The sequence below is a fragment of the Pagrus pagrus genome, assembly GCF_965226575.1.
Source record: "Pagrus pagrus genome assembly, chromosome: 9".
Classification (NCBI taxonomy): domain Eukaryota; kingdom Metazoa; phylum Chordata; class Actinopteri; order Spariformes; family Sparidae; genus Pagrus; species Pagrus pagrus.
This window is the reverse complement of record NC_140193.1, coordinates 25,925,374-25,949,618: the sequence shown is the minus strand read 5'-3', so window position 1 is coordinate 25,949,618 and position 24,245 is coordinate 25,925,374. Positions and strand designations below refer to the sequence as shown.

Here is a 24,245-nt window from a genome sequence, read left to right as displayed (position 1 = left end):
TTCATGGGAGAGAGGCTCACTAAGCTAGCTAATGTGACAGCTCGGGACTCCTCAACATCTTTTTTATTTAATATTTGGTCCGGGGGCAGCGTCTTACGTCCTGCGTCAGAGTGTGTGCCAGATGTGTTTTCTCGTCAACACACTTTTGGGGATCATTGCTGCTCCTGTCCCATGTAAAACCAAAAAATGAACGCTGGCTTATTAATTTAAATCCAACTCAATCTCTCTCTCCCCCTCTCCCCCTCCGTCTCTTCAGACACTTTGTACTGTGAAGAGCTGAATGAGAAGATAAGGTTGCTGTACCGTCTGCACATCCCGCCAGGTGACTCATTCTGTTCACACCTCGACAGTCATGAGAGTTTTCGAGCTGCAGTCAGGGCTGGAAGTGACTGATCGACTTTACTTTGTGTTTGTGTCTGCAGCTCTGACAGAAAGTGAAGATGACCCCTCTCTGATGAAGAGCCCCCTGGTGTCCACAAACAGACCCCTCTATGTTAATCTGCCCTCCGGTTCGTCCAAACACGCTTCGATCCATCAGCTGTTGATTTTCTTAGCTCGAGTGGACAACTCACGACAGCTAAAGCAAACAGAGAAAACACAAGCAATCTGCAATATGAATATATGTAATTCAGAGGTTTTGGGGTACTGACTGAAGAATATCTGCCTCTGTGTGCTGACCGTTGTTCCAGATGTTGAAGGTGAGGTGAAAGACTACCAGGAGCAGCTGAAGCAGATGCTGCAGGATCTGGCCAAAGAGAAGGAGAAAGATGTGGAGAAGCCTCTGCCACTCATGAACCAGGTACTGGGAACCTGCTGTACTGGTGTTTAACTACACAGTACAGTTCACTGGCCCTCAGTAACTATCTTGTCTTTTAGCAGCTCCTACATTATTTCATCTGTAAAATCTGTATGTTCAGTTTATATTCATGCTTCGTCTTTTTAATAAGCTTCACTGTAAAAAATAAAAAAGAACTTACTTATGTGAACATGTAACAAAACTAACATGTATTGAATGTACTAAAGGCCACGATATATTGAATTTGAATATTTCTAACATCGGCGCCTCCCAGTGGTCGTATCAGAAAACAAAATGAAACCAAAAAAGTATGACACTTAATCAATTAGACCAGAGAGAAAGTAATCTGTTTTGTGTCAGTCGCACTAAGGAGGTGCAAAGAGACTCATTAAATTGTCTCTGTCACAGTTTTTCTTAGTTATTTCAAACTGATTTTGTGTTTTAGAGATGATTGATATATGAAATGTATTCCTGTGATCTTAGACCTGCATTCAGTCTGTTTCTCTCCATATGTTGTGCTGCTTCAGCCTTGACATTAAACACACAGCATTCAGTTCAGATCTGTGCCGTGTTGAAAGTGGTGCGAAAATGTACGACAGTGTTCTGCTGCCACACCAGAAAGAGAGAAACATAACATGAAATGTATGTAATAACAACGTACACACATATCTCATTATTACAAGAAACTTACATTTTTAGTTTTAGTTTGAGCAGAATCTCAGCTATGTACAAGCAAATAATGACTGATCTCCTGATTGATTATGAACTCATCATGAGCAGTGACAGCCTCCGAGGCGCTGCCCGAAGACACTCAAACATTTACAGAACAACAAGAAGACATCTCAGTACCGCCCATAATGTTTGATTGACAGGTGATCTGTGTGCAGTGAAGAAATGAAACAACCAGCTCTCAGCAACAATGATGGAATCAAAACAATATAACACAGAAGTTAACCCACTGTCCCTGAAATGACTTCTGTCTATGTGAGTTTACAGAACTCAGCAGAGCCTCCGGGATTAACATGAAGTCCAGCGTAGAGCGGCTGAGTGAATGTGGCCTGGACTCTGTGGAGGAGAGTCATGGTGTCAGAGACGCTGTAGAAGGACAGAAAACCTGACCTGTGATCCAGGTACACTCCAACTCTGGAGGACTCAGGGCCTGAGACAGGAGTACAGACACTGTTGTAATAACAGTTGTAACTGTTTGTCTCACAAGATAGCGTCCATGATTGTTCATTGAATCCAAATCCACATTCATCTGAGCCCCCTGCTCTGCTGATAGTCTTGTATGCGACTGCTACACCAGCTCCTCCCCCTCTCCACTCCACCTCCCAGTAACAGCGTCCAGTCAGACTCTCTCTACTCAGGACCTGAGACCAGTCAGTGAATCTGTCTGGGTGACTAGCATAAGACTGATGTTGTGTCATTAATGTTGCTTGTCTGTTCCCCTTAGATAATAACAGAAGTGTGTTTGCTGTGTTTGAATCCAGTGTGATTTTACGTGAATATTTTAAGAGGTCAGCTCTGGTCATGTTCTCTGGTTGTGACAGTAAAACATCCACTTCGGTCACTGTCAGTGAGATGTTTGTCTGGTTCTGTCTCAGGACGTCCTGTAGTTTGTCTCTGACCTCTGACACAGCTGCTGTCACATCCTTAAAGTACTTCAGAGGACAGATGTTGATGCTGGATGAGTGTGTAGACTCACTGAGTGCTGACAGTGAGGGGTAGTTGTGTAGAAACTGGATGTGGTCCTCTGTGTGTGAGAGCTTCTCCAGCTCAGCATCTTTCCTCTTCAGCTCAGTGATCTCCTGCTCCAGCTTCTGCTGAAGCTCTTTGACTCGACTCACTTCAGTCGCCTGCTGGGATCTGACCTGCTGCTTCACATCGGAGCGTCTTTTCTGCACGAGACGGATCAGCTCGGTGAAGATCTTCTCACTGTCCGCCACTGTTTTATCAGCAGAGCGATTGATGGCCTTCACCTCCTGTTGAAGCACCTTCACATCTTTCTTTCTGTCCTGGATTCTCTGCTGGATCGTCACCTCGAGCTCTCTCTGCCTCTCAGTCCTCTCTGCTGCAGCTGACACTGTGTCGTGGCCTTTATGTTCGTCCACAGAGCAGAGGTAACAGATACACTGCTGATCAGTACGGCAGAACATCTTCATCACCTCATCATGACGAGAGCAGATGTTCTCCAGGAGCTTCTTGGACGGCTCCACCAGCTTGTGTTTCTTTAAAGGGGCCAAATCAAAGTGAGGCTGGAGGTGTTTCTCACAGTACGAGACCAGACAGAACAAACAGGACTTAAATGCTTTCAGTTTCTTCCCAGTGCAGACATCACAGGCCACATCTTCAGGTCCAGCATAGCGGTGATCAGCAGTAGCAGCTTGGAGTCCAGTCTTCTTCAGTTCCTCCACCAAAACTGCTAACATGGTGCTTTTCAGCAGGACAGGCCTCGGTGTGAAGTGCTGCCTGCACTGAGGGCAGCTGTAGATCCCCTTCTCATCCCAGTAGGTGTTAATACAGTTCATGCAGTAGCTGTGTCCACAGGGAATAGTCACCGGATCCTTCAGTAGATCCAAACAGATCGAACAAGAGAAAGCTTCGCCGTCCAGCTGAAGTCCTCCCTGCGCCATTTCACCTCTCGGTAACAACGTCTGTCTGTGTTTCACTTCCTGATAACTGAAAGCACTGCTGATCTGAATGTGTTTGTGCAGTGAACGGGGCCGGTCAGCTCAGTTACACTCCTCCATGAACCTGTAGATCTGAAGGGGAGGGAACGGGGAAATATGCTGACAGAGTGGGACTGCTGTGTGTGGGAAGAGGGAGCGGTTATCAAACTTTGATTCATTCCCGGACGAGGAGCAGCTCTGTGGATATGAAGCCTCAGTTAAAACCTGCTCCACATTTGGAAACATCACAGTCTTCAGTTGTAAATTATTTCTTGTCTCCTCGGGCTTTGCTGATATTTCTCTAACTCTCCCTCTGATTCTGTTCAAATATCTTTTCCTGGTTAACTAGACTCTCATAAAAGATTCAAATTGCTGTTTCCTCACACAGTTAATGGTCCACTTTGAAGCAACAGTTCAATGTCAGAATTTCATCCTGAACCAAACCAGCGCAACACACAAACATCAAACAAGTGATTAGTTAACTGTGAATCCAGAAGGACGGGAATGAACCGGATCAGCTGCCTCTGCTGCCAATTTATGGATTAGTGAATGTTATTGTTAGTTTTCCCACAATTTAACAAAGCTAATCCAAGAGAGAGAGAGAGAGAGAGAGAGAGAGTGGGTTGGCTCTCTTTCTCTTTTGAATCAGTTCTTTTCTTTTCACTTTTTTTAAATTTGTCATTAATTTATAGTCCATAAAGTGTCAGAAAATGCTGAAAAATGTTTTTAAAATGACTGATTTTGATGAAAACTGTCTGTCAGTCTCCTAATCACTGCTGACTAATTGTGTCGGCAGTAATGTTCTGGTTTGTTGTAGCGATCAGAAGTCTCATGTGATGAAACACTGATATAACCCTCTCTCTCTTCCTCCATAGCGAGAGTTCATCCAGTTCTGTAAAACGCTCTATGGCATGTTCCACGGCGACCCAGAGGAGAATGAGCTCTTCCAGGCCATCGCTACGGTAACCAGTCTTGTGCTGCAGATCGGCGAGGCCGGTCACCGTGGACACAGCTCGGGGTCAGAGGTCACTGGCCGAGAGGAGGTGGAAGAAGCCTCTGCTGCCCGGGTGACCGCTGATGACGGCAGCAGAGGCGACAGGAGTTCGGCGGGAGAGAGCGAGTGGACGGTCAGCTACGCTCAGATCCTGGCGTCCCTGCTCACCGAACAGATGCTGGTGCAGTTCTTTGAGAAGCCGCTGGATCTGTCTGCAAAAATCGCAGAGGCCAAGGAGAAGCAGTATCACCAGCGGGCGGGTTTGCTCACACTGCAGCAAAGGACCAGCTGACTCCAATGTGAACAGATGACCGGGCCACGACACAAGCCAAGCGTCTTATGAAGAAAAGCACAGTATCAGTATCATGTGACACAATGTGACAGAATGCAGCGGCTTCAAATGCAGAAGCTAGCCAGGAAACTAAAGAGCCTTAAAGTAGCCTGTGACACTTATACTTCAGTAGTATGACTGTAGGAACTGCAACCACACTGACACGACTCCCTGACCTACTGTGTCCTGTAGCTGACAACAGGAAGGAGTTTTTTTTTTCCCCAAAACTTTTTGAGCCAAAAAGACAGTTTACAAGCTCCAAATCTGGGCAGCGGGCCTTGTGATGGTGGACTCACTGGTATCAGCCACCAACATCAGTATTGAGATGGTCATTTTGTGCTACAGGCCTGTACCGATTCTAACTCTTGCCTTCTTCTGTCACCATGTCGATGCCTAAAGTTAAACTGTTTAGTGGACATATAATCTAATAAGGCACCCTTTATAAAATATTTGTAAATTTTGACTAATAATTTGATTCAAGGTTAAAGGTGCAATATGTAAGACCTTTAGTTAAAGAAATTCAGCCTAAAATTATCATCAGAATGTGAAGAAATAACCGTTTTGATGTTAATGTTTTTTGTTGTCTCGTAGTCCAACTTTGTACCTCAAGAGGCGATGGTCCAAAAGTAAAGCTCATAACTCAGGAGGTGGCTGCTGGCTGCTCCCCTGTGTTCGCTCCTGTTCCAGCTGTGCTCCCTGAGAGGCTGCTGCTCTGTGTCTTGCTCGCCCAGCTCCGAGTTCTGGTTTCCGTGTCGGTGCTGCTCTCCGCGTGCATTCCCCCGGCCTGAAAACCTCCTCCTGGTGGTCCAAAGCTCCTGTGCTAGTGGTGTAAACACCAACCGGAGACTCTCAGCTCCCAGTCCGGACCGCTAGCTGCACGGCTAACTGAGGCTTACTAGCTAATGGCAGCTACAGTTAGCAGAAGTTAGCGGTTACTCTTTTGATATGCTGCCTCCTCTTTGTTTGGTGTATGAATTTACAGATGGACAATTCTTACATATTGCACCTTTTAAACTAATCATCTACTATTTTTTGCAGATCAGTTATAAGCCATTGATTCTGTTGATCTCTGGGTTGTCAAGTAGTGAAATATTTATGGCCAAGTCATTAAACAGTGTAATTAATAGTGTCTAACTTTCTAATAAGCCATTTCTGGATGTCAGTAAATCAAATAACGTTACACACACATTTACTTTATATTAAGCCAGCAGCCAAAGTTAGTAAGTTAAAAGTTATTACGTGATGTTTATTAGCAATGATCCAGCAACTCCTGAAGTGCAAAAGTAAAGTTGCTATAAATGAATTTTGATCCAGACTCTCACATTTCCAGGACGTCAGAGGTCAAACAGTCCATCTAAGTGGGCGTCATGACGCGTCCTGCTGGAGGAGGATGAATGATCAGAGATGTTTAAAACCTGGCATCCCAAAATCTGTTCCTATTAATACTTATGACTGATCTGTAAAGCACTAGTAAATGATAAAGCACTAATAAAGCCATTCAGTTGCTGTATGAAACCCTTTCTAAAGGCTGTTTGATTAGAAAGTTGTACCGATGATCTTTAACAATGCAGCATTAAGGACAAATCTAGCATTCAGTGTTCTTTTTATTGATTTTATAACTTCTGTTTCTTAAATACGAAATGTTTTCACCTGCACGCACCTGAAAATAAATATATTTTTTAAACTTTTTCAAATTACTGGAAAATAATCTACAGTGATCTGAAACAGTTGCAAAAGCAGAAAAAAAAAAAAAACACTGTTGGAGTCATCCTTTGAATAAAAGACACTGTATAAAGACGTCACTTCTCTCTTCTCCTTCCTTTCTAATTACAAACCAGAGATAACATCCCACTCAGCAGCTACCCTGTAAAGGTCTCATGTTGCTGAAAGTGAGATTTCCATGTCTTTTTGATTATAACGCTGGTCTAGATCAGACACGGTGTCAGGATTTCAGTTTTGTGTGGGCCTAATTACATTTGTCAATAATGTTTGTCTTCTTTTGAAGGTTTCCAGTCTCGCTAAAACAGATGATATCATGCTGTGGAAGGCAACAAGTGCATCTGGTTTATTATGACACTATAAAATAACTTATAATTTACCTGTGACAGTTTATATTTATAAAGAGCGGCATGAGTGAGTCTAATGCTCACATCGTGCGAAAATGAAACATCTGAAGTTCCTAAGCCACATTTGTCTCAATCGAAACAGTTTGAAGATGTTTTCAAGGCAACATGGAGACAATAAAGTCGGGCAGAAATCCTCAGCTCTTCCTAACATCTGTCTTACATTGTTTTTAAGTTCTTCTGGTTTCTAGAGAAAAGCAATCAAAAGTCAAACTACTTTAGTTAAATTAAGGAAAAAGAATAACTTTTCAATGATATTCTATTTTTTTGAGACGCACCTGTTCATGTTCTTTACAAGTGGATGTAAACTTTTGACCGCTGTATGTTCTTCTCCCAGTCATTTAAGGTGGGCCAGCAGTACAAGTGGGTGGGCCGAGGCCCGTGAGGCCCACCCACAACGCTGTGCCTGGTCTAGATGTTATATAAATACTGTGAAGTATCAAAACACTCCAAGTGGAAATGCAAACAGCCTGTATTCAGACCTGTAAAAGCTCACCAATCAGAGCAAAATTGGGCTTTTTTGGGATGGGGCCATTAAAGAACGAGACATAACAACAGAGAGTTCAGACAGAGGGTGAAAACAGGTGCTGCAGCAATGGACAATATGAGAAAAATAGTGTTTTTTGAGCATTAAAGCATGTAAACCTGAATGAAAACATAAAAGGAGCATGATATGGGAGCTTTAAAAGCTCTGAGATGGAAGATGATGGTCAAAGTTGAGGATGAAAAGAAGGAGGCAGAGAGCTGCAGGAGCTGGGTGTGCTTTATTAGCTACTGATTCAAGGTCATGCCTTACTCTTTTATAATCGGAAGAAACAAAACACACATTCTACTAATGGCCAGCCTTCAGTGTAAAGGAGGGAAGACTGAGGCTCGTCTCACACAACTCTTCAGGAGTGGTTTAATCTTGGAGGAGGTAGATGGTAACTGACTCCTTCTTTCATTATTTTCATTTTTTTAATCACTTCTCTTTCTCTCCTTAGAATTTCCATTAAAGGCATAATTGGAGCTATTTGAGCCCACAGTTTTCATGAGAAAATCTCTGTCGGTACAACTTGGACAAAAAGTGTTTTATATATATTAAATATTTTTGAAATTTACAATATAATGGGCCAGGACGTTTGTAATGTCATGTAATCTCTTGCTTTTCCAACACAGTGTCCGAGAACACTTTCAACAATCTAATACAGTCTCTCATTCATAGTAGGCAGAGTATGTATAATCAGAAATATTTATATGTGTCACGTCATGATGCTTATGTCACATCCACAGGTAACGGGGGCAGCAGCATATGAATGAAAACAGACTTATCAACGAGAATTACAACACAATCAAAACACAGTGACAGACCTACGAGAAACTCAAAGCTACACATTGCACTAAGCCACGGTTGTGATCACAGGAAGACCAGTCAGTCTGCCCTGTGGATGTGTCTCGCCCACTCTGGAGGGATGATGGGCGGGCTTCGTCTTTAAACTGCTTCAACGTAGTTGGCTGGCAGCATGCCGGTCTTGCCGGTGCGCTGCACGGTGCCATACATCCACCCCTCGTCGATGGCCTGCACGTTAACGATGACGTCGCCATCCTTGAAGCACACCTCGTCGTTATCGGCTGCGGTGTAATCGTACATGGCACGCACAGTTTTCTGCAGGGAATGAAGACAAGAAGGCGATGAGAGTCAGTGTGTGAAGCCTGTGAGGGTGGTGTGACTGCTTATTGGTGAAAAAGAGTGACAAAAGATAAATAAGACTTTAACACAAAGCAGTTACAGTGATGTACGGTTTGATAAGAGTCTGGGAGTAGAGAGAGGAGGAGATTGTTAGGGGGTGTATGTAATGAATTGTATGTGCATGTTTGGATGTTTGTATGAGAGGCAGATGAATGAATGGATGTGGTCATGTGTGGTTGCACACAACACTGATGTCTAGGTGTGCTGGAGTACACCTGTGCACCACTGCAGCGAGGCGAGAGGTTGGATCACCACAGAAAACAATTTCCATGTCCTGTCATGTTACGCTTTATGCTTCCCATGCTGTCTAATGCAGTGTGTGTAAAGTGCCTGTGTGTGACTGACCCCAGTGGTAGAGGGGTGTGAGGGGACGGAGGAGACTGTGGTCTGCTGGGTGGCCACTGATGATGATCTCTGCTGCACCTCCACAGTCTTAGCATGCTGGTAACCTGCAGAAGTTAAACATACAGGAAACCACATATGAGGCACAATCCGGCACATGACCTGTGGTGACTGGTAAAACACACTGACATGTCAATATAACACATGATACAGTATACTGTATTTGTTTGTTGCGGTGATTCTGGATCATTACCGATAGAGGAGGTCATGAAGCCGTTGCTGTAGAGGGACATGTGGTGGTCGGCGTCCTGGGACACCTCAGACTTCTCATCAGCCAGGCCGCTCAGGGCGCTGGTGGAGCGGGAGTGCTCCTTGCTGCGACGCTGAGCTTGCACTGTCAGTAACAGTAACAGTGTTAGATCATGAAATTTGATGAACTAAATCATACTTAAATTCTCCCTATGAAGTGATCCGTTAAATTTCTCATCTCACCAGACATCATGTGCAGACTCCTGGACTGGATGTTGTCCTCAGCGGGGTCGTAGTCAAACACAGAGCCGGGGTTTGTGCGCCACACACGCAGATCTGAGGCCAAAAACAGGATCAGGCAATCAAGTCTAACTCAAGACAACTAGTCTCAGTCTGTGTTTAACATTTCAACAGGTTGTGCCTCTCATGTAGTACCATTACATTTGAGTTTTATATTAGAGTATCCAACAGACAAATCGTTGAGGATCTTTGAAAAGCCCCAAAGGTCCTTAAAATCCACATGAGCATGAAAATGACCTGGATTTTTCAAAGATAACCAACTGAAGATTTGAAAACTGGATGCTTAGCTCTGTGAATTGATTGCATTAAATTTGATTTTATCAAGAAAAAGCACTTACATGAACCAGCATTTTCATTTTCATGGTTATTTACCATTTCTCTACAATTCAAATTTGTTGTAGTTGAATTTTGAAGTAGAATTTTAACGTTAATGTCCATATTTTAATTTGTATCCAGGCCTGAAAACTAATGACTGTGTGCAATCTAACTGTACCAGTGATGGTCTCCTGGTCGTGCTCGATGGCACGCCTCCTCTCCATCTCCACCACACGCCTCTGGATGCCGCGGTAGTTGATGTCGCTGAAGTCCTGGGTGTTCTTCTTCACGCGCTCTGTCACCGGGTCAGAGGTGGTGGGAGTGAAGCTGCCCTTGCTCTTCTCGAAGTCCTCGTGATATCTCACCTGGAAAGTAAGCACAGTTTGTAACAACCAGAGCTCGAAGCATCGTTTCAGTCAGTTTAATACATGGTACAAATACACTGTACAGTGACTTCTCGATAAGAAAGTCAGACAACTTGTTATTACAAATGATATATTGGACAACAATTAAAATAAGAACAAAATTATTATGGGACTAATTATCCTTAGTATATGTTATGTATGTAATGAACAAAATATGCAGTATGAGTATATTTATGTAGACAATCCCCCTTGGTTTTCTGGGATATTTAAGGTTGCAGTACACTCTGGTGATAGTCTATACATTTCTAACCGTCAACAGATCCCATAAAAGATTAAATGATCCTCCTAACAAATACTATCTGACTAGCCAGAGCCGATACATCTTGTTCCTTTGCATTGTTGTCCAAAATCATGTAATAAGTCAATCACACAGACACGTCCTGCTGCCATAAATCACTAGAGCACCAAATGTGTATTAATCCTCTGCTGAAAATAGCCCTCAATAAATGCACTATTTTTTCCTGTTTGCATAATAACATTACTGAGTTAATTTATTTATTCTTGACCAATATTTTTTAAAGATTTAGTACATCTTCAGTAGACAGTAGACATCATAAACAGTTGAGAGACCAAATGTGGGATTTTTCAGAAAAAGAAACATATAACCTTCTTTAAGAAGGAAAAAGAAGTGGAAAAGTTAACTACCGGGAGTAGAAATAAAACTTAGGGTACATTAATTAAACCAATAATCTCAATGTCTTACTCCAGAGATGATGCGCTGGGTCTCCCTGACGCGCCTCATCTCAGGTGTGTCCAGAACGAAGGCGGCCTTGCCCTGCACCTGCTTACGGAAACTGTCGGAGTACAGCACCTGATGGAAAGTTGGGTCAGGATGGTAGAGAACAGAGGACACGCAGTGAGCGTCTGAAATGCTTTAGACCCGAATCAATCATACAGCAGCCGTTAGCATCCACAGCACAAAGGGCTTGGCAAAGAGGAAACACACAGCTTCTGACAGAAGGAGCTGGGGCATTACTGGGATTTCAGACAAATGAATTAGCAGACGTTGAAGTATTAAATCAAACAAGATTACGTCCCAATCTTCAGTTGGAGGACAACAGGGGAACAAGATGAAGTGGAGTAGTTTGAACAACAGGAGAGGTTAGCAGTGATGTTGTGCACAGACACACCACAGCTGGTGGTATTAACACATTTAAAAAAGAGAGCGCAGTGGGGAGAATTAATACAATTAACTGGAGCCGGGACACAAGTCAGTTAGAAAAGGGTTAACGTGGGGAAGAACATTTCTCCAGTGGAACATGTTCTTGCGGTGGTTCTGAAGGTACCGAGCTAATGTTTTCTTGGTTCCTTTTGACACGCTCCATCTCTGGAGTGAACACCACAGGAGTTCCCTTGGCTGAACCGTCTTTATACAACACCTACAGGACAGAAGCACAGTCAGACACTGAACCATACACAGACCACATACCTATAGGACTGCTTTCATAGACTCGGATTGACCTCAAACTCTTAGAAGACACAGACAAAGTTTAGGAAATTTCCAAGATAAATAGATAGAAGATATTCCTCTGAATTGAAGAAACATTTGTTGCTTTTGGAATGTATTTAAACGGCGTCTGAGAAACTGGTCCTATAGAGTGACTCATCCTGACAGCTCCTGTCAAACAGCCAGGATCTCTGTTGTAGAAACAAACACACTCCTCACGCTTCAGCAGGGCATTAAGCTCATTTGCTGTGAAGTGGACATTAATTTAGAAGCAAAAAAAGCTGGGCTGCAGGTTAGCATAGTGTCTACGGGAGAGGGGTCGGGGCTTTGGGGAGCATCACAGGCCAAAGAGTAGGGTTTCACTCAGCTGGAGGGGTTTGATGGTTGAAGATTAAAGATGATTGGATGGAGTAAGAGGAGAAAAGAACAAAAAAGAAATGAAAACTAAGGCTACATGAGGGTGAGAGGGGTGATGATGGCAGGGCTGGAGCTCAGGAAACTGCAGTCTGTGCCTTGATGATGAGGATGGATGAGACGAGCAGGAGGTGATGAGAGTGTGAGATGATGACAGGAGGGAGGGAAAGTAGCATTACTGATGGACACTACCACCCACTCTCAACAGTTAGGAGCACACGTGCTTCGGTTTTTGTTCCACTACCGAGCTGATGTGCTTCTGGGTTTCTCTGACCCGCTTCACCTCAGGGAGGTCCGGTATAGCCGTGCCTCGACCAAGAGAGTCCTTGTATTTTATCTACCCAACACACAATTTTGGTTTCATACAAAGAAAGTAAAGAGCAGGTCAGTCAGAGACAATAACAGGAAGACAGAGACACAGCACAGCACCAAAGCTCACAGCAGACATTAAACATGGAATTAAACACACGTTTTTCCTGCGAAATGAAGAAGCAGGTTATGTTAGAGACACAGTGGCTCATCATTGGTGTTATATCTGCGCATGGGTTTGATGTGATAAGCATCTAAACGAATGGTGATGACTCAGGAGGAGTTATGACGTTGCGTTTGAAGGAAATGAAGAGTGAGGTAGAGGCAAATGAATGTACAGGAGGTTACAGGGTCACTCTGTGGAGTACCGTGCTAATATTCAGCTGATTGCGTTTAACTCTCTCCATCTCTGGGGTCTCTGATATTGACGTGCCTTGACCCACTCCTCCTTTGTACTGAAGCTTTAAATGAAACAGCAAAAAAAAAAAAAGTCAAATATGGTGGTAACACACTCAAAGACAGATTACTGTTCAATGTGGGAGGGAAGGAAATGCAAAATCCAAAAATAAGGGATTAAAATATAAGATCCAGAGAAATGCTGAGTAATTTAGGGAAGAAATGGAGGGGGATTACATTTTTTATTTTAATGAAAATGTGAATTCTTAATCAAGCCATCAACCAAGGCTGGTAAAAAGGAGTGATTTATGAGACTTGGTTAGGATGGAGGAGGGAAAACCAGGACTGAGAACAAGAGAGGCAGCTATGTTGGGAGGTGATTATAGTGGGATGAGATAAAGGTCACTGCAGCCTGTTCCTCTACCAAGCTGATATTCTTCTGGGTTTCTCGGACCCGCTTCACCTCAGGGAGATCTGGTATGGCTGTGCCTTGACCCACAGAGTCCTTGTACTGTATCTGCCCATCAAATAATAATAATGACAATACACAGGTACAGAGTGAGACAGGGACAAACATGAGCACAGTATGTAGTGTAGACACAGACACGTCCATCCATTCATGACAACAACATACACTTGGAACAACTGACACAACACGTTGTTACTTTCAACAGATTTTCACATCTTTAGTTGGGCATGTTGTCAATAAGTAAGGATGTGAAATACGTACGTTCTGCTTCAAAATGGATGGTACTTCATTAAATGTATGACTTCGGGGTTTAGATGTATTGAATTATCATGATATAGAAAAACCCTACAGAAGCCTCAAACTCCTCAGAGATGATGAAGATGATAACTTACAGTGAAGATAAGAACCACTACACTATATGGCCAAAAGTATGTGGACACCCAAACATCACATGCATATGTTGTTGAATATTTGAAGATAATGAGCGGTAATATGCTTCTACAACAGCCTCCACTGACTGGGCTGCAGGGATTTGCTCACTTTAAGCCACACAAACATGAGTGAGGTCCAACCATTGACATACTGTACATAAAGACGGACAGTGTGTCTCAACTTCCACCCACTACACAAACATGAGGCCAAATTATTCCTTACATCAATGTGACAATAACTACCTTAAATGACAGAAGCTATCTTTGGGGAAGAGTTTTCAGTTTGGCCCTTGTTCTATCTGCTAACATGGAGGGGGCAGGATGTATATCCAATACTGCAGCCAGCCAACAGAAAGTGATCAAGATGTTTTGGCCTCACTTTTGCAAAGCTGTCATGTCATCCATCTTTATATACAGTCAGTGAGTCCAACACTGATGTTTGGTGATAAGGTCTGGCTCACAGTCTATCCCAAAAGTGTTGGATGAGGGTCAAGTTCCTTCACAGCAAACTCGATAAACCACCTCTTTATGGACTTGCCAGTGGTGTCCACATACCCTTGGCCATCTGATGTATCTTTTAAAAAACAAGCTATTATCTTGCAGAAAGGAAGTTGGGTGACAAAGTATCTACGTCCACAAGATAAAACAAATGGAGTCTTTGGGGCTCCTTAAAATCCTATAATTAGTCTAAAAATTCAAATAAACAAAAAGTAAAAAGAAAAAATTCTCTATGAAGAGATGGATTGAAATGGTCATTTGAAGTGATGACATGAGAGGACAGGTCTGGTTATATTCTGAGGAGGGAGTATGTGAAGACGTGTTGAAGAGGAGATGAAGGAGGGCAGGGTCACTCTGTGGAGTACCGTGCTAATATTCAGCTGATTGCGTTTAACTCTCTCCATCTCTGGTGTCTCTGATATTGATGTGCCTTGGCCCACTCCTTCTTTGTACTGAAGCTTTAAATGAAATAGAAAAATAAAGTAAAATATGGTGGTAACACACTCAAAGACAGATTACTGTTCAGTTAAGGAGGGAGGGAAGTACCAAAAAAAAGAAATTCAAATAAAAACTGGGGAAATGCTGACTGATTTGGGGAAAAATGGGATGAAAACTATGTTTCTGTAGATAAATAAATTCATAATCAAGTTGTTAACCAAGGCAGGTAAAAAGGAGTGATTTATGAGCCTTAGTTAGGATGGAGGAGGGAAAACCAGAGATAAAAACATGGAAGGCAAAGTTTTCTAGATGTCAGAGAGTATGTTGGGAAATAATTTAGAGGGGATTAAAAAAAAGGGGTCACTGCAGCCTGTTCCTCTACCAAGCTGATATTCTTCTGGGTTTCTCGGACCCGCTTCACCTCAGGGAGATCTGGTATGGCTGTGCCTTGACCCAAAGAATTCTTGTACTGTATCTGCCCATCAAATAATAATAATGACAATAGACAGGTACAGAGTGAGACAGGGACAAACATGAGCACAGTATATAGTGTAGACACGGACACGTCCATCCATTCATAACAACAACATACACTTTGGAACAACTGACAATACAGATTTATAGACTTTCACATATTACAGTTGTAGTTGGGTATTTTGGCAATATAAATAAGGTTGTGGAAATATGTAAGTCCTGCTTTGAACTGGATGATTTTTTAGTCTATTACTTCACGGTTTAGATGAAATGAATTATTAATAAACTAAAAACTAAAAGGATAAGCATGAAAAATAATCCTTGTAAAAAGTCAGATAGAAAATGGACGTTTATGGAGATGACATGTGAGGACAGGTCAGGTTATATTCTGAGGAGGGAGTATGGAGGGAAGACGTGTTGAAGAGGAGATGAAGGAGGGCAGGGTCACTCTGTGGAGTACCGTGCTAATATTCAGCTGGTTGCGTTTAACTCTCTCCATCTCTGGGGTCTCGGGCAAAGCCGTTCCTGATCCCAAATCCTCTTTGTACTGAATCTTTATGTGGACAAGGAATGAAAGCAGCGACCACTGGTTAGCTGATTTTCACTCTTGGAGGAAGAGGACAAGCTTCTTGATTTAATTTAACTATACTTGAGCTTTAGCTGTGTTGCACCTTGTGAGCTAAGTTGGGCACACATCAACAAAAACACACATGAATGAAACAAACATATAAAACAACATTTAAAGGGACACTTCCACAACAACTTAAACAAAATATTTACAAAACAACACACAAGCTCTGCACTAAAAAGTATAAATGTTACACTAGACAACTCATTGTCAAAGGTTAGTTGCATGAATTAAAGAGCTGCATATTCTACACGACAAGAAGTAAGGGCTGCATATCAGGGATTGTTAAAGATGAGGTCAGAACGTTAAAAAAGGAATTTAAAAAATCAAGTATAAGTGTAAAAATGTTAAATGTCAATATATATATATATTATTGAGTAGATACCAAGCTGAAATTCTTTGTATTCTCTTTAACACGAAGCATTTCAGGAGTGTCCTGTACAGTAGACACTTTGCCCTTTATGTTTTTAAGGTCAGTCTGGTATCGATGCTACAAGGAGAAAAAAAAAAAGTGCAGTTAAAATGTTTCAACATGATAAAAAAAATCAAAAAAGAAAAGAAAACAAAGAGCCTGAAGAGAAACTACGTGTTCATTTGAACTAAAAATGTACCTCAGTTTCTGCTCAGGGTGAGCTTGAAAGCTATTTTCACTTATACGCCTGAGTCAAACATAAAACTGACACCAAACACTTAATTTACAACAGATTTAGAGAACACCATTCCACTAACAGTACAAAAATATCAAGTATTAAAGATAATACTTTACAGCGACATGGAGACGTACACAGAAGACACTGGAAGAACATCTGACTTCATACTGTAGGTGGTACAAGGCTCTAAGACAACCAGGAGAAGACATCGATGACATTTATCACTTACAGTGCTGAAGTTCTTCTGGTTCTCACGGACTCTCTGCATCTCCGGAGTGTCCAAGACTGGTACATAGTGAGACATGGTCTTCTCAGCTTCCTCTCTGTACTTTTTCTGTTGGACAAAAACAAACAGCAGAAATTTGAATTCAAATAGTCTTAAAAGAGACTTTTCATATATTTCAAGACTCCTCATTTAGTTGGTTGAACATCTCTCAAGGGGAGATTTTTAGAAATGAAACTTTTTGAAGATTTCAGTGATCTACCTGGCTGACAATGTTCCTCATCTGCTGAGCATGGATGATGTCGGGGGTGTCGATGACACTTGTGTAGCTGGCCCTGTCCATCTCAGCGGTGTGCTTGTACTTAGCCTAAGTAACAGAAAGCCATCAGTCACCTTTTAGACAACAACTACAACCAAAGGCACAGACAAAAATACACCAGAACTGCAGCCAGAACAAACAATATGAAACCACATTAGGATTCAGACCTGACTGAGGATGTCAGTAGCGTTTCTGGCCCTCATGAAGTCGGGGGTGTCTGTAGCCAAAGCCAACATTCCCCTGCCCTTAATCTCCTGCTCCAGCGACTTCTTGTACTCTCTCTGTAAACATTACAGGTGATAAAGTGTCACATAAAGGAGATTGCTAAAATCAGACATGGCAAATTACTATAAACAAGAATTCTACTCATTCGTATCTGGGGAGGGCTGCAACACAAAACACCTGGGGGAATGTGAGAATAAAGAAGGTTAGAAGAAATTAGGAACTTTTAAAATAAATAATTGGACAGCAGATTGGGTGTGAGGCTCCACTCTAAACTGGGAAAAAAAACAGTAGTTAAAGAAAGTGTGTTAAAGGATAATTAGTCATTTTCAACAAAACTATGTTTTCTCTCAATTTTCTATTATTTAAGTTATTCAAAAGCACTCCAAACATCAACCTGAAAAGCCTCCCAGAGCACATCTTAACTGAAATAAGAACTAAATTGTAAAAAACTAAGCTCATGGATATTTGTATACGGCTTCTGTTGATAAAAGTATTTACTCATAAAAAGGTAAAAGGTAATAAAGTACTAATCTTTTACAAATGTGTCCCTGCCTCCCTCTCCCCACATCTGGTCTCATAAAATATCTATCAATACAATAAAAGACAAATAAAAAACTCTTCTGTAACAAAGTGGTTTTTAAATGAGCACTTTGTTCTTTAATGTCTTTGATTTAACTTACTAATTAATCACAGGGCCCCAAAGAGACTCAAATGTCTAAACAACCCCATCAAGTAGAACGTTTCTCCTAATCTTCTCCAGGTTTAATGACATCACGAGGTCTTTGGGGCTTTGGGGGACCAAGACAGACGCGACGGACAACCTTAAGCTGTAAGTATCAGATGGAGTCTGGTATTTGTCCACAGCTTTTATGCATTTCTCTTGTTCCTTCTACATTGCAGGTGGGTCATGGGTGCCTGTCTACATGTGTTGTAATATAATGAACTACAAACTAGAATCAAAGAATAAAAGACATAATTACATGTTTCATTAAAATAATAAAACAAAATGTGCTTTGAGTACATTTGAGGTTGATTTTTGGAATCTTTGTATAAGAGTATAATAGTATAAGAGAAAATCATAGGACAATCCAGTAGGGTCGAGGTGAAGTTATGCTTATGTAAACATTTTATAGACATCAGAGGAAGGAGAGTGCTGGAAAATTAGTGATGTCACAAAGCGGGGTCAAACTCAGCAGTGGCCATTTTAGTGTGATGATGAAGCTCAGTTAAGGGGACACTATACAGCAGATGATGCACCAAGAGCGGGAAGGCACTCAGTTGAGGGTGAAACACTGTTTCCTCTTTCACCTCTCAGTCAGTCATACCTCACACAGGATTTGAGTGGCATTCCTTGCTCTCAAAAGCTCCGGAGTTTCCTCCAGTAAAGTTAGCCCTTTACCCTTCACTCCCTCCTCTAGATCCTTCCTGTACTCTTTCTACAGGACGGAAGAAGAACAGAGAGACTGCAGAAGAGAGCACACAGGCAGGCCAGGCCAAGGCATACATATAGACAGACAGTACAGTACAGTGGACAAGCTGTCGCTTGTCTTTTGAGCTCAAAGTCACCACGCCTCCTAAAAAGACTTTAGGTTTGTTACATCACAAAACCGTGAAGATTGATTCAGACTCATTTTCACATAGAGAGCTGAGACATTGGTGACTTTGGCAAGAATCCTGATAAAAAGACATGAAGAACCACATTTAATCATATAGAGCATGGAAACAAAAAAAGGCAGCATTTCAAGTCAGAATTTAAGCTTTAAAACATTGCTGCATCGTTCAAATGACAGCATGCATGCATGCATGCATGCAGACAGACTATTTAACATGAAGCAGCTGGCCGTCTCCTGATTGTGAAATTAGAAGTCAAAGATGTCAGTGGATACAGATATAAATACAAACAATACAGACAACTCTACTACACTTCACACAAAGGATAAAGAGAAAGCAGATGGATGGATGAATAGTGCATTATTGTTAGTTTATGGCTGCTGTGTAGTCAATCATGCAAACTATCTAACAATTAACTACAAAGGTGGACCTACAAGGAGTCAAGAGAGAAGGAAACACTTGTGAGATTTAAAATTAAAGTGGTAAAAAGAAAGAGGGACCTTGGTTGTAATATAGGCTTAGTATGATTATAAAGCATGGGTGAGGTAAACAGGGGAGGTTGTCAGGAACAAATGATCCTTTAGTTACCTCACTGGCTATTTTGGTGGCGTGTCTGACATGTAACATGGCGGGGGTGACCTCCAAGCCTGAGAGGTTCTTGCCCCTCATGTGCTCCTCATAGTCCTTCTTATAGTCTTTCTATTGGCCGCAGGGACAAGACAGGGGACAGACAGAGCTCAGATAACCACATGCAAGCAGCACTCAGTCCAAGTGCAGTTACCTCATCCTGGTTTGCACCAGTCTCCTTAAAATGATCCGTGTCATTTCTGTGTCTAAGGTCTTTAATTGTAAGTATTTGTACATGTGTATGACTGCATTTGTGACCTGTAGGAATGTTTATTGTGATTGTAACTGATTATAACTAAACACTGTAAACATTGATGGAAATGCTCAGACCGAGACAAACATTCTGTATACTTTACCTTTGTCATTCCTGCATCATGAGAGTAAGATTAAGCAGTCTGAACTTATAATATACGCTATTAGGGAGCAACAATACACAAGGCATTGGTAAGTTTAATTTTAACACCTTTTACACTGCCTTCAACCAGTTTTTTAATCTGAGCACAGCTAGTTAAGAGTAGAATATGGGGAATGAGTAAAATGACAGTAATCACCAATCTCCCTAATGAGCACTAAAACATGGTCTTGATTTAATAAACTGGCATTTAAGGCACTGCAAAAGTGTCATTCTCATATAAACAATAGCTGGACATCCAACAAGTTGAAGCATATCAATACCTAACAAAGGGCATTACAGTACAGGTTAATATAGAGCAGGCACTGAAGAGTCTTCGGGCTGACACTGACAGAGAGGCTGGTAATGGACAGTGTGTTGCATTTGTAGCCATTTTTAAACACAGAGGAGACGGACAGGGTGTTTACCTGGCTCTGCATGTGCTGGGCCTCCTTAGCAGTCACATATGTTGGTGTCTCGAAGTCTAACATGGGCTTGCCCTTCTCCCTCTCATACTTCTCCTTGTATTTCACCTGCAACAGCACACACGTGTTATGAGCGTGTTTTCAACAGATTAGAAACATTATATAACGGTTTTGATTTATTTCAGGTCGCTGAAAGTGAAATTGTAAGACGTGTTTCAGTTGTGTCACAGGGACCATCAAGGCTACATTCATAGAGCCAACATCAAACACCACCCTTCTGGAAGTTGCGAAAAAGTAGATCTAAGATGCAGATTTCACATACACATCTGTTCAGTAAGACCCAGAGCAGTGTTTTGTTAACCCTCAGAGTATGTACCACTTACGTTGCTCTGCAGTTCAGAAGCCTCCTTGAGATGAAGCTGTTCTGGTGTGTCAGGAATCATATGGTAGTGACCCTTACTCTCCTCAAATTTCTTCTTGTAGCAGTACTAGGGGGGAATTCCCAGTCAAGTAAGACAGCTCAGTACATCAAAAAAAAGTAAAGGAGGGAGTTTTTTGTTAAATGATCATTAATGAAATACTAGTTTTATACAAACTACAGGCGGAAATAAATATAAGTGAGAGAGTGAAGGAGTAGAGGTTATAGTGGGTGATGGTATGGGAAAGTCAAAGGTCAAAAAGGTCAAGGGTGAGAAGGGTAAGGGTCACTACCAGATGAGGTCACAGAGTAATGGATGTTTGGATGATGGAGCTTAGTGTATAAATCCATGAGATGATAATCTGCAGCATTGTTACTGCGGCATGTGAGGTGACGGAAACACTGAGTTCAGACAAGTTTCAATGAACCACAGAGGGCGCTCTGAAACTGAACTGACTCAGCAGCTTCCTGAGTGGGAACATGAGAGGGTTACGGGCTGATGAGGTCTTACTTGGCTGGACAGCTTGCTGGTGCTCAGGCTGTGCTGCATGGACAGAGACTCAGCCATGTCGGTCACAGGCTTGTGGATCTTCTTCAGGTCGCCCTTGTACTTTACCTGCACGTGGTGTTAGCAGACACACTCAAAGTTACAGAATGAACATATCTCACAGTGGGTGATCTTTGCAGTTGGTACACTGTTATTTCCTTATTTTTTTCCTTATTAACAAGGTTTTATGATACATTTGCAAAAGAATTCTAGCTACTTGATGAAGACTTAGTTGGTTTTAATCTTAACGGGTTTATTATGTTAGTGGGAAATTGTTAATATGTTGTTGTTGTTGTCTGGTCATTTCATTAAATAAATATTCAATAGATAAAACAAACTATGCAGAAATTAAAGAAAGAATAAACGATACATACTACTATAAACTAAACTTTAAATCTGTCACTTCACAGGTGGCTGACGGAATGGGTCTTAGTTGTGAAATAATGCCAGTGAGGTGAGCACTTACCTCACTAGCCAGCGCACTGGCATCCTTCAAAGTCTTGTAAATCTTACTCTCCTTCAGGTCATATTGCGGCTTCTTTCCTCTCATCTCTTTGTCAAACTTCTCTTTGTACTTCACCTATTGAGGTTGGGACATATTTGAGAGTTAGCGTAAGAAGTATCTGCTGGGGAGAGAATAATAGTGGAAGATTGACAGACTCCATACAAAAGGAAACATTTAAAGAACAACATAAGGCTTTTTTATCGTGTATAAAAAGGGATGATTCAGATTCCATACAGATATCTCTGTGTAGATACTGAAGATATGCTGTGTACCGTATGCTTCTCAACATGGGTTTGTATCCCTTGTTATACACAAAAACAACTGAAGTCAAACTGTGTGTCCGCTGACTTCTTTTCATGCATCAATTCATTTCTCCTTTTCATTCAGCAATCATAGTGCTAACTGAAGGTCTCTAAGGGTGCATTCACACGTGCACACATCCTTTCTTGCCAGGATAGTCCTGTAAAAGTGCATATTTAAGCATTTGAATTCATATTACACAATCCTGTGGCTGGTCGACATTTCTTTATACAGTAAATGCAAACCAGCTGAACTGTTTGCTTTGAAGTTGTTGTTTGGCTTTAAGCTGCAGTTTATCCTGGTAGCAGTTTTGGCTTTTGTAACAGACCACATTAAAAAAGCCATCACATGAGTGTTTTTCTCAAACAAACCAAACAGGTCAGCTGCGGAGTCGCCCTAAGATGCTGTTTAGACCAAATGCCTGAATCGAGTTGAGGTGGATTTCGGTTCACACTTGACCTCAGAATGCATCTCAAATGAGTCTCAAGGGACAATTTGTGACTGCTGTTTGATTTCATCTGGTGGCAACCACTAGTCAGCTGTGACGAATGTGGCTACACTGTTCGTTACCATGTGTTGTTAAAGTCTGCTAGGTGGGCCTTCAGTGCACATTTATGTTCATATCACACTATGTGGTAGCAATTTGTGCTGTGTAATCTCACCCCCTCTGTTCTTTATCTATTTTAGGTGCACAGAAACACCTCTGTTCAGAGCTTCCAGCCTCTGATCTGACTATCCGAAATGCATTGTGATGCAAAGTGTACACAGAGCCAAATACAGAATTCTGTGATCCACTTAAACACAACATGGACTTCATATATAATAAAGTATATATGGAAGAGGGAGGGCATGTTTCACAGGGAGTCCAGGTTGTTCAGTCAATCTGCAGATCGGTCAGCTTAAGAGAGATAGTGAGACAAAGCAATACCCTAACACAGTGTCTGAAACAAGCATGTGTAAATCCAGAATTAATAATAAATTAATCTGCACTGTTAACACATTTGTAAAGTAATACTAACATTTAAACCCTCTATGCCCACAGCCCTGTAGTGTTCACATCACAAAGGAAGTAACCAAGACCAGTTAACGACTGCATATACACATGTTTTGCAACAGACACACTGAGTGAGTGAGTGAGTGAGTTGGGAGAAAAGTGAGGAAAGGATTCATTAACATTAAAAGGATTCATTAACATACAACATTGGCACCAGTGTAATAAATGCAGCATTGCAGCAACACTTGTCTATGCTTAGCAACAAGCAACGGTTTGTCAAGAGCAGAGGGTGCACACAATGCTTAACTGCAAAAAAGGGAGGTTGCAAGTTAAATCAAAACAATAACTTTGTAAGAATTGAGCATCTGAATTAGATCTCTGATTCAGTGAACCCCGCAGTGAAATCAGAAATCAACAAATCAGTCAGTCAATCAATCGATACGAAGGGAACAGAAGGACAGAGAAGACAGAGAAATAGAAGCAGCCCTTCAGTTTCAGGGCATGAACCTCCTTACATCACTAGTCAGGGCACTCATTTTCTTAATGTGGCGCATCTGGGGGGTATCATAGGAAGCTGTTCCATGGAGGGAGGTCTTGGCCTCCACCTACAAAGCGCAATGAGATGAAGGGATGAGAACACACACACACAGACGAGGACATTATGGAAGGAGAGAGCTGAGGTATAAGGACAGTAAAGTATAGGAGAATGAAGGAAGAGGAGGTTGAAGGATGGGGTGGGACATGTATAATGATATGAGCAGTTAAACATGTAAAATGTTCCTCCATGGAGTCACAATGGCAGATTAAGCATGGATTATAATGCAGGATGGCAGTGGAAGCGCTATGGAAGAGCTGCTAGTTCTATCGTTAGGCCTACAGGACTGCTGCTAAGCGTCTACCACAGCGATACTAGTCTACAAATATTAGCTTATGGAAGCTGATCTGAGTGTCAGGCTGGTGTAAAATGGCTTCCAGTGACTGATTCCAGCCATCTTGAATGTAAAATAAATAAAGGAAACATTTTCTAGGAGGTGATAACTGTAGGGACAGATGGTTGATATGGTCAGTTGTACCTGGCTGGTCAGCCCGGACACCTTAGTGGCCAGAGCGATGTCCGGGCGGTGGGCCAGAGAACCTCCACGGCTGGCCTCTTCACGGGCCTTCTCACGGTAGCCAATCTGATGAAGACGAGACCAAACAAGAATCAGCTGACCTTGTACAAACTGCACTGGT

At 41.9% G+C, this 24,245-nt stretch overlaps 3 protein-coding genes across 8 annotated transcripts in view; 1 reads left to right on the top strand and 2 right to left on the bottom strand.

The window, feature by feature from the left end:
- Window positions 1-6,587, top strand: part of tbc1d8 (TBC1 domain family member 8) — a 32,727-nt gene extending 26,140 nt beyond the window's left edge. The window contains exons 17-20 of the mRNA XM_084362795.1: window positions 257-322; window positions 423-509; window positions 690-799; window positions 4,341-6,587. Of these exons, the coding sequence (XP_084218921.1) occupies window positions 257-322; window positions 423-509; window positions 690-799; window positions 4,341-4,751 (674 nt within the window). The 3' untranslated portion in view covers window positions 4,752-6,587. The remainder of the gene's footprint in view (window positions 1-256; window positions 323-422; window positions 510-689; window positions 800-4,340) is intronic.
- On the bottom strand, window positions 810-4,325 carry LOC311263001 (tripartite motif-containing protein 16-like). Of its 2 annotated transcripts, XM_084362798.1 has the most exons (2): window positions 2,174-4,325; window positions 810-1,915 (listed from the first exon to the last, which is right to left on the bottom strand). In XM_084362798.1, exons 1-2 carry the CDS (start codon window positions 3,427-3,429, stop codon window positions 1,777-1,779), a joined length of 1,395 nt encoding a protein of 464 aa, XP_084218924.1. In that variant the 5' UTR covers window positions 3,430-4,325; the 3' UTR covers window positions 810-1,776. The 2 variants fall into 2 exon arrangements, with proteins under 2 accessions (XP_084218924.1, XP_084218923.1); XM_084362797.1 differs by having other exon boundaries at window positions 810-4,325.
- Window positions 6,588-7,658: 1,071 nt separating the features above from the next.
- Window positions 7,659-24,245, bottom strand: part of neb (nebulin) — a 67,151-nt gene continuing 50,564 nt past the window's right edge. For 3 of the 5 annotated variants that reach the window (XM_084362782.1, XM_084362786.1, XM_084362783.1), the window contains 15 exons: window positions 24,086-24,190; window positions 23,528-23,617; window positions 21,680-21,793; window positions 21,178-21,282; window positions 20,252-20,356; window positions 17,137-17,250; window positions 16,913-17,017; window positions 16,657-16,761; window positions 11,560-11,652; window positions 10,977-11,084; window positions 10,027-10,213; window positions 9,477-9,569; window positions 9,238-9,378; window positions 8,988-9,091; window positions 7,659-8,558 (listed from right to left, as the gene is read on the bottom strand). In XM_084362782.1, coding sequence (XP_084218908.1) covers window positions 8,385-8,558; window positions 8,988-9,091; window positions 9,238-9,378; window positions 9,477-9,569; window positions 10,027-10,213; window positions 10,977-11,084; window positions 11,560-11,652; window positions 16,657-16,761; window positions 16,913-17,017; window positions 17,137-17,250; window positions 20,252-20,356; window positions 21,178-21,282; window positions 21,680-21,793; window positions 23,528-23,617; window positions 24,086-24,190 — 1,743 coding nt within the window. In that variant the 3' untranslated portion in view covers window positions 7,659-8,384. The remainder of the gene's footprint in view (window positions 8,559-8,987; window positions 9,092-9,237; window positions 9,379-9,476; window positions 9,570-10,026; window positions 10,214-10,976; window positions 11,085-11,559; window positions 11,653-16,656; window positions 16,762-16,912; window positions 17,018-17,136; window positions 17,251-20,251; window positions 20,357-21,177; window positions 21,283-21,679; window positions 21,794-23,527; window positions 23,618-24,085; window positions 24,191-24,245) is intronic. The other 2 variants (XM_084362785.1, XM_084362784.1) reach the window with 2 other exon arrangements.

Excerpts from the sequence above, each read along its gene's own strand:
- LOC311263001 (XM_084362797.1), bottom strand. The coding sequence starts at position 3,429 with ATGGCGCAGGGAGGACTTCAGCTGGACGGCGAAGCTTTCTCTTGTTCG.